The sequence below is a fragment of the Colletotrichum tamarilloi genome (assembly GCF_030869305.1).
Source record: "Colletotrichum tamarilloi strain Tom-12 chromosome Unknown Scaffold_36.1, whole genome shotgun sequence".
Classification (NCBI taxonomy): domain Eukaryota; kingdom Fungi; phylum Ascomycota; class Sordariomycetes; order Glomerellales; family Glomerellaceae; genus Colletotrichum; species Colletotrichum tamarilloi.
The window spans coordinates 68,745-83,898 of record NW_026849419.1 but is presented as its reverse complement, the minus strand read 5'-3'; the positions used below and the strand labels follow the sequence as shown (position 1 = coordinate 83,898).

The 15,154-nt window shown below is 54.1% G+C and overlaps 5 protein-coding genes across 5 annotated transcripts; 2 read left to right on the top strand and 3 right to left on the bottom strand.

Moving 5' to 3' along the window:
- Positions 1 to 861: 861 nt before the first annotated feature.
- Positions 862 to 1,545, top strand: CTAM01_09277 (uncharacterized protein; the record flags this gene model as incomplete). The annotated part of the gene is made up of 2 exons (XM_060525296.1): positions 862 to 1,165; positions 1,517 to 1,545. 2 exons carry the CDS (start codon positions 862 to 864, stop codon positions 1,543 to 1,545), a joined length of 333 nt encoding a protein of 110 aa, XP_060380001.1.
- Positions 1,546 to 1,741: 196 nt separating this feature from the next.
- Positions 1,742 to 2,911, bottom strand: CTAM01_09276 (aryl-alcohol dehydrogenase AAD14; the record flags this gene model as incomplete). Its single annotated transcript, XM_060525295.1, has 1 exon — positions 1,742 to 2,911. The coding sequence occupies one exon, from the start codon at positions 2,909 to 2,911 to the stop codon at positions 1,742 to 1,744; it is 1,170 nt and encodes a 389-aa protein (XP_060380000.1).
- Positions 2,912 to 3,693: 782 nt separating this feature from the next.
- CTAM01_09275 (sugar porter family MFS transporter) lies at positions 3,694 to 5,537 on the bottom strand (the record flags this gene model as incomplete). Its single annotated transcript, XM_060525294.1, has 4 exons — positions 3,694 to 4,232; positions 4,292 to 5,050; positions 5,109 to 5,118; positions 5,169 to 5,537. 4 exons carry the CDS (start codon positions 5,535 to 5,537, stop codon positions 3,694 to 3,696), a joined length of 1,677 nt encoding a protein of 558 aa, XP_060379999.1.
- A 1,315-nt stretch (positions 5,538 to 6,852) lies between these two features.
- On the bottom strand, positions 6,853 to 9,045 carry CTAM01_09274 (transcription factor SPT8; the record flags this gene model as incomplete). Its single annotated transcript, XM_060525293.1, has 3 exons — positions 6,853 to 7,084; positions 7,140 to 8,970; positions 9,027 to 9,045. The coding sequence occupies 3 exons, from the start codon at positions 9,043 to 9,045 to the stop codon at positions 6,853 to 6,855; spliced, it is 2,082 nt and encodes a 693-aa protein (XP_060379998.1).
- A 1,501-nt stretch (positions 9,046 to 10,546) lies between these two features.
- Positions 10,547 to 13,643, top strand: CTAM01_09273 (helicase required for RNAi-mediated heterochromatin assembly 1; the record flags this gene model as incomplete). Its single annotated transcript, XM_060525292.1, has 4 exons — positions 10,547 to 10,843; positions 10,907 to 11,277; positions 11,336 to 13,474; positions 13,529 to 13,643. The coding sequence occupies 4 exons, from the start codon at positions 10,547 to 10,549 to the stop codon at positions 13,641 to 13,643; spliced, it is 2,922 nt and encodes a 973-aa protein (XP_060379997.1).
- Between the last annotated feature and the right edge of the window lie 1,511 nt (positions 13,644 to 15,154).

The following is a 15,154-nucleotide window of genomic DNA, read 5'->3' as shown; positions in this document are numbered from 1 at the left end:
AAATATGAACAAGGTCTCCGACTTCTGACTATCCATTCACCAATGCTGGTTCAGGCGAGTTGCAAACTTATCACCTCGCAGCAGCAGTATCTGGGGCGGGTTCCCGCTCATTGCGTATCACACCTCAACATCAGATCATGCAGAACCTTTGCTCCGTACTTGGCACTGATGATGGCTAGTTGGCATCGGTTGGAAGCAAACATTCGTTTCGCCATCGCTTTTCGCTGTCATATGAGCGTCGACCTTATCAACTCTAGCCCGGTGGGAAGCTGCAGCGCACGTCAAACTATTTGGAACCCGTACTACCTGACAGAAGTCGTTTGTCGTTGGTACAGAACGCCGGGTCAAATCGTCCGGTTAGAAAAACCAAGCGACCCATGGCGCCTCTTCGGGAAGCGGCATGAGGTTGGAAATTAGGGTGTGAGCGCTCATGTCCATGGATGGATTACTTTGTGGTTGCTACTTAAAGGTCATTGCTTGGACGAGCGTTGTTCCTGGACGGCAGTCTTGACATTTACAGATTCTTCAACTAAACTTTGGCGGTTTACCAGCTTCTCCAACCAAGACTATCGCTCATTCTTATGAGCCATTCCCTAGCTTTCTCCAGGCAAGCAATGCTTGCCAATCCGTAGCTACCTTGACAACCACCTTTGCGATCCGCGAGCGCACTCCGGAAACCCTCTTGAGGTAAGTTATTCAGCGGTCCGGGCTCCGTCGCTTGCTTGCTCCGCTTCATAGAGAAAATGAGAATGAAGAGGAGGAGGGGGGCATACGATTGGGTTTGGAGAGGATCTCGTTTGAGGAGGAAAGCTGCTGAACGGGGTCGCAGCTTTTCTAAAGCTTAAGAGAACTTTGGCCATCATGGCCAAGGTCCCCAGACTCTCGACGACAAGGCCAACGGCGGCGACTGTAGTCGGCAAACGAGCCGAAGCACGCTCAGCCGCACCCGCAGCCGCAGACGCATCCGCGGTCTCGGGCACGGGTCCGGCCCGCAATGGGTACTCCCTTCGGCGCTGGTTGGGCCAGAGCGACGCCGACGATCCTTGGACGCCGCGTGGGGTCTTTGAGACGGGTGGAGGTGGTGATGGCGGTGGCGAAGTCGCTGGCGTTGCCCCGGCCGTTGCCACCGCCGCCCCTGCGAAGCATCCGGGAATGTGTGATAGAGGTGAGTCGTTTTCAACGGTTTTTGTTCTCCATTGGTTAGCCTATTTCGGCAATCTGAGACCTGGGGTGGAAGCCACTGCGCATTGAGGAGGTCTGGATCGCGCTAATACGGGTGTGCAGTAGGTAAGGTATATAATGATGGTGTAAGACCTGTTCACTGAGGACTAGCTTGGCCAGTGTGATCGAGTACCTTACCATAGGTGTATAATGAATCAATCGGTAATTCTGAAATGAAACGTTGTCTCGTGTTGACCATCATGCTCATTTGAGAATATTTGGTGCATTATGTATTCGTGCCTCGTATTTCTAGTCCACGTCTTGTCCACGGCTAACAGAATACCACCAACGTAAGTCACCAGCATCCTCTTCACCTTCATGTAAAATGCGAGTTGGGGTTAGGTACGATAGAGTGGTGTAACATTATCTCGGTGCTCCATTGTTGCAGCATGCATATCCTGCTACATTCTCAAGTCACCCAAACCTCCGTCAACGGACGGAGTCAGAACGGGAACGCCTCCTAACCCCCAAAGAAACCCCATACCAGCGCCTAGAATGCAACAAATCCCACACCCCTCCATCAATCATATCCAATCGCCTTGGGCCGCCTCACAAAATCCATCTTGGCCGAAGCAGCAATGATCGGGGCCGGCGTCCCCGACACGTGAGGATCCCATCCCATAACATTGTACGGCCACCCAGGCTCCCACTTCTCCACGCTCTCGAGGTACGCAATTTGCGCTTCGGACAACTGAATCGTGAGGGCGTCGATATTGTCCAGCATCTGCTCAACCTTGCGGCCCCCGACCACGGGGAACACGTACGGCACTTTTGCCATGACGTACGCCAGCGCCACGGCCGTAATGGACGTCACGCCCACCTCCTCCGCCACCTCGGCCAGCGCTTTACTCACCCGCATCTCCGTCTCCGTCTGGTCCGCCAGGTGCCGGAACGCCGCCTGCCCGTCGCCGCTCCGCCGCCGCGCCTCAATCATGTCCCGCGTCTTGAACTTGCCCATGCCCGCCGCACCGTAGGGCGCGATGGCCATGCCAAACTGCCGCGCCATGGGGATGATGTCCCGCTCCATGTCGCGCATGATGACGCTGTAGTAGCCCTGGTAGATGGAAAAGGATGTCTTGCCGTGTGCGCGCGCGTACGTGTTGGCCGCGCTGACGACCCAGGCCGGGCAATTTGCTATGCCGAGGTAGTGCACTTTCCCTTGCTGGACGAGGTTATGCAGCGCGTCCATGACCTCCTCGATGGAAGCGGTATAGTCCCACCACTGGACGTAAAATACGTCGATCCAATCGGTGCGCAGCTTAGCCAGCGAGTCGCGGAGGCTCATGTGCATCGAGGCGCGCGAGTTCCCGCCCGCGTTCGGGCAGCGACCTTTCCCGAGGGCGTGCATACGGTAGTCGGCCGAGAACTTTGTCGCGACGACGCAGCGGTCCCGGACGCCGCGGACCTCCATCCACTCGCCGAGCCAGGACTCGGACTGCTCGTGCTGGTAGCCGTTGGAGCAGTCAAAGAAGTTGCCGCCGGCGTCGAGATAGGCGTCCAGCAGGCTGAAGGCGGCGTTCTTCTCAACGGGGCCCATGCCGTCCGACCAGGCTGTTCCCAGGGACATCGTGCCCATCTGGAGGGGGGAGACGCGGATCGCGGCGTTGGGGGAGAGGATGCGGTAGCGGGCAAGTGGTGTTGGCGGGTCCGGTGCCGGGAAGAAGAGCGTTCGGGCGCTTTCGGTAGCCATATTGGCGGCCTTCTTATGGGCGTTTGCGTCTTGGTGTGATAGATTGTGATGCTGACGCCTGTGGTGTTTGCGGATAGGAGCCAAAGAGTGAGAGTGAAGGGTACTGAGATGCCTGAGCACAATATAGCTTCAACAAACCGATTCACAGTTTCTACACCGAGATTCATACGATTTTAACCACTCGGTGTTTGCTGCTATTGAGTTCTTATACATCTTCTTACCTTTAGGGTAGTTGCTTGGGATGTCTGACAGGATTGCTGGCGTCGCCGTTTTCTGACGGGGCGTCGTCCGGGTGGCGCAGCTGCCTTTAGTCAAGAACGAAATAGTAAACCTTCTGGGCGCCGCTCTCTCATACTCAGTTGCGGAAGCTTTTGAAAAGACCGCGGAGGTCTCTGACTTAGTCACGGAGAACCCACGGGATTCCGTCCAACCGCTACCAAGACATGTTGTAGTCGCAGCCGAGATATATGATGCCAGTAACTCGGGAGTGGTATCTTCCAGACGCTCGAAGAGTACTAGGAGAGTCCGAAATAGACAAGGTGAAGAGACCATATAGTCATAGCTGCTCAGATGATTGGCCGACTGCTGTGCATGCTAGCCAGTGTGGCGGCTTCTTCAATTCTGTGACCTACAAGGACGGAGCCATCAAACAGTACTTGAGCAGAAGCCCATTGGATATGTAACATGCGTTGAAAAGCATGAAAGTTCAAAATGGTATCATTCTAGTGCCAGGTGCGGTGATCGTGTCGCACACTAAAGCCTCATTGGGAGTGCTGCTCGTCTTAGTGATCGGCAGAACTAATACCGTCAACAACATAACCTTTGAAATCACGCGCTGGAATCCGTCTATCGAACAGAATATCCAACTCTTCGTACGTGCGGCCCATTGTCTCGGGAACGCGGAACCATGCCCAGATGAAGCACAGCCCAGCCAGCCCTCCGAAGAAGAACCCGAGCTTCCCCTGCATGTTAGCCTCATCTGGATTAATCATGTATGGAATTGCCACGGTCATGATGATCCCCAAGACACCCTGGGCAGCTGTGGCGAGCGCAATCGTCTTGGATCGCACTCTAGTTGCCGAAGCTTCTGATATGAGGACGAAGCATACGGGACCAACAGACAGGTCGTAGGCGAAGTTCCAAATGAGCATGAGTGATGACTCTGCCCAGGCCACGCCAGAGGGACGTCCGGGAACGCAGTCTAGGATGCCGATGAGGAGCTGCAAGAACACCAAGGCAGCGAGGCCGGTGATGTAGATGGTTCGTCTACCATAGTGAATCAAGAAGTACCACGAGATAACGGTGCCAAGGAATCCCACGGCTGAAGAGGTTAGCCAATGCTCACAATCTCAAGGGAAATGCAAAGAATCGGCAGTTTACCGAGGAATCCAATGGCCATATCGAATGCCTTGTCAGTAGGTAGGCCGGCCTGCTGGAAGAAGTATGTCCCGTAGTTGATGAGGTAGATGCCGCTGAGGACTTGAGTGCAGTAAACACCAACAGATATCTCCGTCCGCCTTAAGTTGGCGCCCTTCAAGCAATCATAATACGTGCTTCCAGCCTCCAGTTCTTGCTCAAGTCTGTCGGTTTCCACGATGAAGGCCAAAGAAGCGTCCACATTGACCTGCTTGGAAGCTAGACGGCCTAGACTCTTCCTCGCATCGTCCATTCTACCCTTCCTTACCAGCCACCACGGGCTTTCTGGGACGAAGAGCAAACCGGGGAGGATAACAAGGATCCAGAACCATTGGAGCGCAAATGGCAAAGAATAGGCCCAATGGGTATCAAGCTTTGAAGTCCCCGCTGTGACGCCGTTGGCAAGGAGCTGGCCCATGACAAAGCAGAGATTCACGTAGGACGTCAAGTGACCACGGATAGCAGTGGGGCATACTTCGGAGGCGTATGCCGGGGCGATGACAACATACATGCCCAGGACGAGACCACCGAGAAGCTCGCCGACTAGGAGGACGGGCAACGAGCGTGCAAAGAATTGGATGAAGACAATGCCCGCGGTGAGAATCACGCACACGGCAAAGGTCAGTTTTCGGCCGTACCAATCCATAGGATATGCAGCGAAGAGGGCACCGACAACTTGACCGACGGGATTACCCATGGAAAGTCCGGTCTGCCAAGCGGCAGCTGGATGCATATTAATAAGTCAGGTGTTCCAGCACAGGAACTTAAGTTCAAGACATACTAATGATATACTATAGCACGTTAGTACAGGTTTCATGTCTAAGAGGAGGCAGCAACTTACGGAACCCTCATATTCATAACCAAAATCTCTCTGAAACTGAGGCGTAGCGTAGAGGTTTCCGAGCAATTGCGGATCGAACGCCAACATGATGACCCCAATAGACACGAAAGCAGACCACCCAATGGCAGCAGGGTAGAGCTTGACGGCCTGGGAGAAGGTCAAGTTGTGCTCGAGGCGAATGGCCTCGGCCAGAGCAGCATCATCGGCGCCGGGCTTCGCATTCGGAGCAACGACAATAGTCTCGGCATCTTTGGACGCCATCGCGGAAGTATCACTATAGGATGAAGAATCGACTCTCCGCAAGAGAGGTTGGATCTCGTCGTCTTGTGCAGCGGCCCTTGCGGATGAACGTGAGTATGGAGGAGACATGATTATCTTATTTCCCCCTCAATGGTAGCAGCCGTTATGCAGATGACCCGGCCGGGCTTCGCGTCTCATTAAGCGGGCACCACGGTATCGGGACCCCTCATCCCCGGCAAAGACCGGTGTGAGCCCCGAGTGGCTAGCCTCTATCGACTACGGGATTCAAACCCAGCGCAGGGAGTGGTCAGCAGGTCTACAGAGATATGAGAATCTCCGACTGGACAGGGGAAGGGGGAAAGGGGAGGGGGGAGGTGGTTGGGTGGTATTCAGACTAGGTATGTTGTGTTGAAGGTTGACAGAAGTTACCGGGCCCAAAACGAAAGCCAATCCGGGGTAAGAGCCTGGGCGCACTTGCCGCCTTCCGTGCTTATCAGGGAGGTGGGGAGGTGGTCAGCATACGCTAGACCGCTGTGGGATGTTGGAGATAGCGGTCCAACCGTTCTTGCAGTGAACCCCCTGCGTAAGCTTTGAGGTTGGCGGGGAAGTCCTTGGGACGTGATGCCGAGACCTCGTCCCGAGCTTGATTTGACCACTGGCCTATCTCCTGTTGACCCTCACAATACTGCGAACTTGTATCCAACTATGATGAGGTAGGTCAGAGTTGATGAGGTAGAGTTGAAGGCGGAGATTTCGTCTGGCATGATATCATTGACATCGGGATGATTGTGTTTGTTTCTTTTCTATCACCGGGTATCATTGCCATTGGTGGAATGTCCATTGTAATATTGAGCCGAGCTTTTGATATCGAGAAGGTTTACCATGACCTCGCCTTGCTCTACCATGAGTCCCTCGTAGGACGAGCCGTATCTTATCATAACAACCCCTCCACTTTCCTTCCCTCCAACCGCTTGCCTTTCGCACCTCAATTGCAGATATGCGAGATGAAGTCCAATTCGTCTGAGCTTGCTAATCTAAAGCCAGTGGGCAGATTTCAACTTGTCGACGGATGTTGGCCTGAGCGTTTAGATATTGTTGTAGGTGCGAATGCGAGCTCATAGTGACATAGCTTAGGTCCACATTATGACGACGATAAGCTACCGCGCCTTGAACTACAGAAGTTGAGAGGGATTACATGGTACGTTCTAGAGCTCTGCAGGGCATTAGTAGATGGGTATTGATATTAGGCCTTGAGAGCCTCAAAGTCTCTGAAAACGCTACAACTCTAAGACGAGTCACCGCCAGACTCCAAGGTGCACGTCGATATTCTTTCCAAACTCCGTTTTTGCATCTGCCTCTTGATCTCTCAGTCTCACGTCTTCGGTACGTGGTTTGACCCAAACTCAAAACCTCAACTGCCGAACAAGAATCAAAGTGCATAGTCCTACTTTTCTTCGGTGACACCGATTTCGTACCCAATCAGAACCTCGGTGCTTGTACCTTCCCAACCGCGCGTTCCAGCAGTTGATATCATGAAGCGGCACGTTCGATCGATGTAGAGTGACGAAATGACACCAGCTCTAGGCGGACCAGGAATAATCAGGAAGGGGACGGTGGAATGCTTGAAAGCTCGAGTGTCCTTGAGATCATACAGACGAAGAATATCATGGGAAGCGCTGTGCTTATGTTAGCTTTGCAATCGTGTTTCCATGTCGGCTTTTGTTAGCTTACCAGACGAGATGACGGCCATTCGGCATCGCTCGAACCGCACTCACGGCTCCACTTCCAGCCGGGAACTTGAGGGTCCTCTCCGGCGCCCAGCCGCTTCTGGCCTTGTGGATGTTGTACTCCTCCACCGTTCCGTTTCGCCTGCCAGCGTAGATCCAATTGCCGTCTGGACTCCAGCAGGCACCCATACACCAAGGTGGCACGCCTCTCTGACTGCCTATCCTTGCGACGGGGTCTTGGACACGCCGATCCCATAGTCTGATATTACCATCAATGGCTGCGGAGAAGAAGACCGTGTCCGCTGATTGAGTTGGGTCCATGGCCGGTGGAGGAGGATCCGAGGCGAAAATCATGGAGGGTGAACCGGGATTTGCATCATCTGTCTGCATATCGGGTAGAGAAGGGATTTCCGGAAAATCTGGAACAGGCAGCTCCGTCGTAGCATCGCCTGCGCCGTCTAGCGCCGAGGTCACATCTGTCGCACTCGCTTCTAGAGCCGGTGCCGGTGCTGGAGGTTGATTTCTTGTGGCTTCAGGACTGCTGCTTCCTGGTGCCTGGACCGGCGGCGCCGGGGTGGCATCGGCGTTGAAGGCATTTGTCATATCGATATCGGCCGAGTGGTCCATACCGCCGTCCTGCCCTGAGCCATCATGAAGAGTGGGCATTCCCATATCTCCCATCGCCCTCGAGAATTCATCATCGTCATCGCCGCCGTAATTGCCTGCTACGTTGTCGCCAAATAGCGAGCCTGTATCACTACCGCCAAAGAGCGACTCGTGTGCGGGTGACGCCTGTCCCTCAGCGCCTTCGCCGGCCAACGCAGGAGGCGGAGCTTCAATACCGTTGATATCGTCTAGGGTGCCGTTCTGAGGAGGCTTACTGTTATTCGAGGTAAAAGTCGGGTCAGGTTTGATTTCTTCCTCCATTGCCTCGGCTGGAATCGGTGCACCATTTACTGGGCGAAGCTCGATAGCAGAAGTCTGACCTCCGCTACCGTCATAAGAACGTTTGACAGCGCCAGTGTTGAGATCCCAGTCGAAGATGTTCTTGTCCCAGCTGCCGCTTAGGACGCTCTTCTCGTCTTGTGCCAGTGTCAACACGCTCACAGCATTAGTATGCTGTTGCAAGCATGTTATGCGCTTTCCTTCGTCATGCCTTACACTTTGAAGATTAATGCCTCCAGATTCGAGACCCGAAAGAAGCCATAGCGCCTGCGAGTGGACAGCCAATGAGTAAACGGGTGATAGGATGTGTTCTTCGTTCCCTCTCGGGTTCGGCGGGCCTGGCTCCTCATTCTCCCAGTATGACATCAAAATGCCCGCCTTGACGACACTATCGACAAAGGGGTGCCTTTGCGCTACTGTGAGGAGTTGTTTGCCATTTATAGTACCAGGCCCGTCGTACTTTCGGATATAGCCGTCGGAGCCTCCTGTCATCCAGAACCTAAGATCGGGCGTAATGGCAACTGCGTTTACACTCGTCGCCTGCGGCGCAGCCATCGTAGGAACAATATCGTACAGCCGGGCATTGACGGCTTCGGGTCGGACGCTTGGGAACAGACTTGAGGATAGCAGTGGAGATCCGCTCTTTATCCCTGGCGACGCCCCCGCGCCGGCCGAACCAGCTCTAGAAGGCACTCTTGCATCTCTTGCAGCTGCGTCGTCGCCCTTTTCTTGCGCATCATCGCCCGTTTCTTCGCGGTCGTTATCCTCCTGGTCGTCTTCGTTATCTTCCTCCTCGTTTTCCATGTCCCCTTCGGCATCATCTACGTCCTCCATGACCTCGTCCTGGTCGTTCTGGTCGTTTTGGTCATTGTCGGAGCTCGCGTTTGAGTCTGGGTTGCCGGACAGGTCAGCGGATTTCTAGGAAACATAAGGCTCCGAGACATACCTCTATCGTCGTCATCCATTTCGAAGCTTCGGTGTATAGGATTGCAAACAATGCACAGCTATTAGGACGCAAGCAGAGCGCAGGAGGGTCGCGCGATCGGAAAGTCAGCGGCGTCGGCAGGGCTGCGCGACGGTCGGAGAAGCGATTGGGTTCGTTTGCGATTAAATGTGTACCTCAAAATTTCGCAGTGTGAAAATCAACGTTCCATTCCAAGTATAAAAAGAGGTTCCGTTGACAAAGTTGGCGGCAATGGGCTATAGAAGATGAGTGGTTGGTGGGCGCTACTGATGTTCGTTGCGCATGGAATCGTCGCGAAAGCTGCGGTCGCGACGACGTGCTGGGTTGGAGCACCTCAGAAGCCCAGCTCGGTGGGGCCGCCCTGGTGCTTTGTGCCCACTTCACCCTGTGTGCCTGTACTGTTCGCCTCGCCGGGGCAGTTTAGCTTTCGATTACGGCGGGGAGACAACAAGGTTACCAAGCTCAGCCGCACTAGCATCCCCTGAAGCAGCACCGGCGCATCCCTTACGAAAGAGCTCCGAACCGGAAGCAGCGCCGGTTGATTCGGCCGGACAGGCCGTAACGGCAGAACTTCGGCGCCGCTCAGCTGAGGGTCCGCCGGGACAACCGGCCTCCCAACGACACTCGTTCTTGAACATCCCTCCCGATGTTTCTCTCACCTGGTTCGCGAGCTCTACCAGGCAATTCCAGCATCGATAAGTGTCCGAGCATGATGAAATCGTTTCTATTCCAATGTGTTCGCTGATAAAGCCAACCTGCACCAAGGCAACACACAATCGTTTTTGTCTCTTTCATACCATTCATTCCCCTCCTCGCTCCAGTGAGAACATCGCGTTAAGTCTCTGGAATTGGATCCAGACCCAGGCTTTTCCAGCTGTTGCTTTTGACATGGAGTCGTGCCTCGCTACATTTTCAGCAAATTCGTTGCACCGTCCATGTTAGAGGCCTTTCCTAGCATATTGCGAGTATAAGTTTGTTCAACAAGAGCATCGTATGTTTGCCACTTTGGATTTCGCATCGTTTGTATCTTGTCTTGGTGGTTTTGCAAGGTTATGATGTAGGAAGCCGTCGATGCATAAGCCTTTTGCCATGCCTGCGTGTCCTGCAAACGCTTGAGATACTGTAGCTCACCGCTTTCAACAAGCTACTTTGTCAAAAGCTTTCCCTCTTGCAATCATTACGTTCCCTTTACCCTGAAATAGTGGCAAGTATCACCTACTTCGACTTTGTGGGGATTCTCATGCTTATGGTTGGTAAGTGACTTTTTATGTTAACAAGGGTCCATCGGGTCCAAGTTAAGTAGATATCAAGTCTGGCTCCCGAATATGGTACGTTTTTAGCCCCTTCCTTGGAACATAGATGCATTACTCATGTAGCAGCGATTGATGCACTTCATTTGAAGCTCATCAGGGCCTTATTTATTTAATCTCGCAAGCCGGCAATTAGTATTCTCACCTTACAATCTCAACATTTTGATCTGCTCTCCGGCCTTGTACTTGATCATGTCCCAGAAACATCCCCCTGAGCGCAAAATCGCGAACCCATTGTCTCATCTGTATGTCGAGACGAGTTGGCGTGATACACCCGAACTTCCACAGGCAGAGGAGATTATGAAAGAATCGTACATCCTCCCAAAGAACGACGGCCTCAATGTCGTCTACCCAACGAAAAGCGCGTATCTCCGGGCCCAATACGATCTCTTACGCTTCGAGGGCACCGAGCCTCTCCGTAGAGCCGTTCAAGAATACAAATCCGCCCCCGAGATGGCAGAGAGCACTGAGACGTGCATATATACCGATGTAAGCAATCTACTAAGCATTCCCAATCAGTATGGGATTAGATCTAATTGGAGATGCCCAAAGGTCTCTGTCCGCGGAGTCAACATCATCCGCCTCGGAGTCATGGTCCGCATCACCTTCTCCGCCATCCGCGCACGGCAACTCATCAACTGGCCGGCATCTCAGCGTGTGGTCCCAGGCACAATAGTAGCTCTGTCTCCCGCCTCGGACCACTTCAGAACACAGTGTATCGTGGCAGTGGTGACGGGTCGTTACGATGATCTCGCCGGCAATTCAACGGCGCCTCCTCCCTTGGATCTCGAATTTTCGGATCCCAGTATCACTGCGAGTTTCATGGAGCCAGATAAAGAGTATGTCATGGTCGAAGCCCGCTCAAACTACTTTGAAGCCGTTCGACACGTTTTGGAGGGGCTCAAGCAAACAGCAGAAGACGAGTAAGACGGGGACATTTTCAAAACTCTATGAGAGTCTTTGAGCTGATGTGTTTCTCAGTTCACCATTCGACAAGTACTTCATCGGCCAATTTAACACCGTTGACATGTCTAGTTCACTGCCATCATCGTCCACTACACTGGACATCTCAGCCCTCCATGACGGTCTTCAACGCCCAGTTCCCATATACATCCCCAAACAAGGCGACATACCAAGCCACATGCAGTCGAAGACAAGACTAGACCAATCCCAACTACAAGCCCTCCAGCGCATGATAACAAAGAACCTCGCCATCGTCCAAGGCCCACCCGGAACAGGCAAGACGCACACGTCCATGGCGGCGCTCAAAGTCCTGCTAAGCACGCAGCACTCTAATGTGCCCATCATCGTCACGGCCCAAAAGAATGACACCGTCGACGAGCTCCTCGTCAGATGCCACAACCTTGGCGTGGACTTTGTACGCCTCGGCGGCCAGGCCAAGGACGAGGTCGTTGCCAGCCGGACTCTCTTCAACCTCCGCACGCGATCTCGCGGCAAGACGTGGAGCAAGAGCGCGCTCGAGAAACGTCTCGTCTCCCTCAGATTTCAGGCGAAGCTTCTACTCCAGCGCTGTTTCCCCCCCGCACACCAGGAGCTGATTCTACCGGAACACTTCCGCGAGGTTGGTCTGATCAGCGCGGAGCAGTATGCCTCCGTCACGAAGTGCTGGGACGGCGACGTCAGATCCATCGCCCGGGAGGGATCCCAACACTTGCTCGGATCGTGGCTCGGTGACCAGTTGCTCGCCCAATTACCTCATAGGAGCGTTCACGTTCCTCTCAGCGACGGCATCGACAATGACGAAGCAGCATCAGGGCCCGCGATCAGCGAGAAGGGTTCAGCCGATAACAAGAAAGAGCAGTTGTCGGGCAAGCCTATCTTGATCGCGCGCTGGAGCAGCATCAAATACTCGAAAGGCGTTGCTCTCAACCACAAGATGGCGCAAGAGCTGCTCGTCAAAAATGGAAACCTCTGGTCAATTGTGCCCAAGTATCGCGGCATGGTCTATCACTACCTCGAACGTAGATACCTCGCATCAACCAAGCTAGCCCTGTCCGCAATCTTCAGGCAGCTCGACAACATAGTCAAGAAGCTCAAGGTCGCCCGCTGGCAAGAAGACATCACCGCAGTCCGCGAGTCAAAGGCCCGCATCATAGGCTGTACGACAACAGGCCTTACAAAGTACCGCAGACTCATCGCCGCGCTACGGCCGCGCGTCATGATGATCGAAGAAGCCGCCGAGACCCGCGAAGCAAACATCACCGCCGCGCTGTTCCCCTCTCTGGAGCGAATCATCCTCGTCGGCGACCACATGCAGCTAGCGCCCCACGCCGACTGCCTCGAGCTTAGCAAGCCCCCATTCTACCTCAACGTATCTCTGTTCCAGAGGCTCGTGGAGCGCGGCCTGGAGCATTCTACCCTTCAGGTGCAGAGACGCATGGCGCCCGACATTCGCAAGCTGCTGAACGCATGGTATCCTCTCCTGGTGGATCACCCTTCGACGTTTGACCGGGAAGCTGTCCCGGGCATGGGCTTGCAGAGCGTGCTGTGGTTCAATCACCAACGGCCCGAGTCATCTGACCGGTACTGCAGCAAGGTCAACACGTTCGAGGCCGACATGATTGTCGGGCTATACGGCCACCTAGTGTCCAACGGCACGAGCCCGTCAGAAATCACCATCCTAACCTTCTACAGCGGACAAAAGGCATGTATCGAACATAGACTCCGCCAAACCCCCGGCGCCGGTCACCTCGGGCCCGAGGTCCAGACAGTGGATGGGTACCAGGGCAGGGAGAACCGCATCATCCTCATCTCCATCACCCGAAGCCCGGAAGATCGCACGAAACCAGACTCGGGCTTCCTCAACGACCTAAGACGCGCCATAGTCGCCCTCAGCCGCCCTCGACACCTGCTAGTCATCCTTGGCGATATGCAGAATCTGCTAGCGTCGTCAGCTCGGCCGATTTGGAGCGAGGTCTTGAACAGGATGGAGGCATCTCCCACGGACTACATCCCCGTCTTCTGCAAAGCGCACAAGAGTGAGATTCGCATCCGGCAGCCGGGTGATTGGGCAAAACTTGCGGGTAAAGGAGGCTGTAGTATGCGCTGCGGGCGACCAACGGCTGCACAAGGAGCAACATGCGGCCGAAAGTGCCATGGGTATGTTGGCCCCAAGCCTTTTGACAAAGAATGCTAACTGAATTTGGTATCAAGAGGCTCATGTAAGCCCACGGTCGGTGCCATGTTTACTGACAGCAACTCGCGGACGATCCTCGAGCGCATCTCGAGCCCACAGGCACAGGAAGATCTTATAGACCTGAGCGACTGACTTCTGAGGTGGCGGGCTGGAAGGACGCCTCGGGGCACGACATTGAAGTGTGGGAGAACGGGCGCAGGATTCACACTGCACACGGCGAACAACGCTGGCTGAAAACCGACGCACGTAAGAGCACGGCGAGGCCACATGGGCAGATCACAGGCCCAGGCAGTAGCTAGCTAAGCTTGGAGTACGAGGAGAGCACAACCTAATAGATTCCGACGATCTAGCCCAGGGTCTTGCAACGTACACGGAACTACATCAAAGTTGAAGACGATTGAGCATGGCCGAGTAACTCATCCATTGTTAGACATCACTAGCCAGGTCAACGCGGAACCGTCTCCGTGGACATGGCTCAACCAGCTAGTCTTCCCTCCCTAGACCATGCTCGCCATCGAAGCATCAAGCCGACGTTGGAAACTGCCAGGACTCAACCTAACATCATAACGCAACGTTTCGCAGCCCAATTAACCAATCATTCGGTTACAAAAGACTTCTGTGAAGAGAGTGGCCGAACCCTCAGACGTTTAGGTTAGGTTGTTTCCAGAAATGTTTCCCGAAACGTTTCCCATCCGTCTTATCGATAGCTTATCGTGCATTGCGAGATGAATAGAAGTGACCTTCAGCCTGAGGCCATGAGGCCCCCTTCCTTTCGACTCCAGTACCACGGTAATAAGTTGCGAAGTGACGGACACACTTACTACGTACAATTACCTGCACCCCCCCCCCCCTCCTTATCTGAACAGATCCGCCCACACAGCACGAGGCGTCCGGGATGGTAGGGGCCACACCCGCTGCGGGCTACCGGAAGGCGGAAGCGAAAATTTTCTTGCGTTGGCGCGAAGCGGAAATGGAAGCAGTTCACGACAGAAGAATCGCTTCTTTTTCTTTCTGAGACGGCTTTGCTAGGGTGCTAAGCACTTCTAGTCAGATGGCGTCGAGTTGGTTTGAGTTGAGGTCAGTGTGCATTTTCTACATGATTTTCACTGCACGACATATCTTTCTCACTTTTCCTCATGTCGTGGTCTCGAGCTTTCATGAGATCAAAATGCGGCAGGTACCTCGTCTCTCACCATTTCTGTCCAGGATCTAGCCCACGAGAGAACCTCGAGATGAAAGTCAAGCCAGGTGTCGTCGTCATTGACCTTCCTCGACCCGAGCGTAGTTAATTGCGCCGTCTGAGTGGTCAATGCCATTGCTTATCCCATCATTCCCGTCCTGTAACGACGGTCAGAGGAGGTGAGTGAGTGTGCTCGTGAACCATCTATAATTTTGCACGCCATTCGTTGTCCCAGGCGGATTTGAATGCTCATCGCGGGGAGATTTGGGTGGCGTTCATCCCTCAATAGAGGATGCGAGCGAGAGTGAATTGGGGCGAACTTGGGTCGGCCACCTCGTCTACAAAACAAGAAGACGGCAGTCGACTGCTATGGAGCATTCTCGACAACAAGATTGGCAAGGCGAGAAAGCTCGATACGCCGGATCGCCCTCACCAGACATTCCATCGGGGAAAAAGGTGTGAG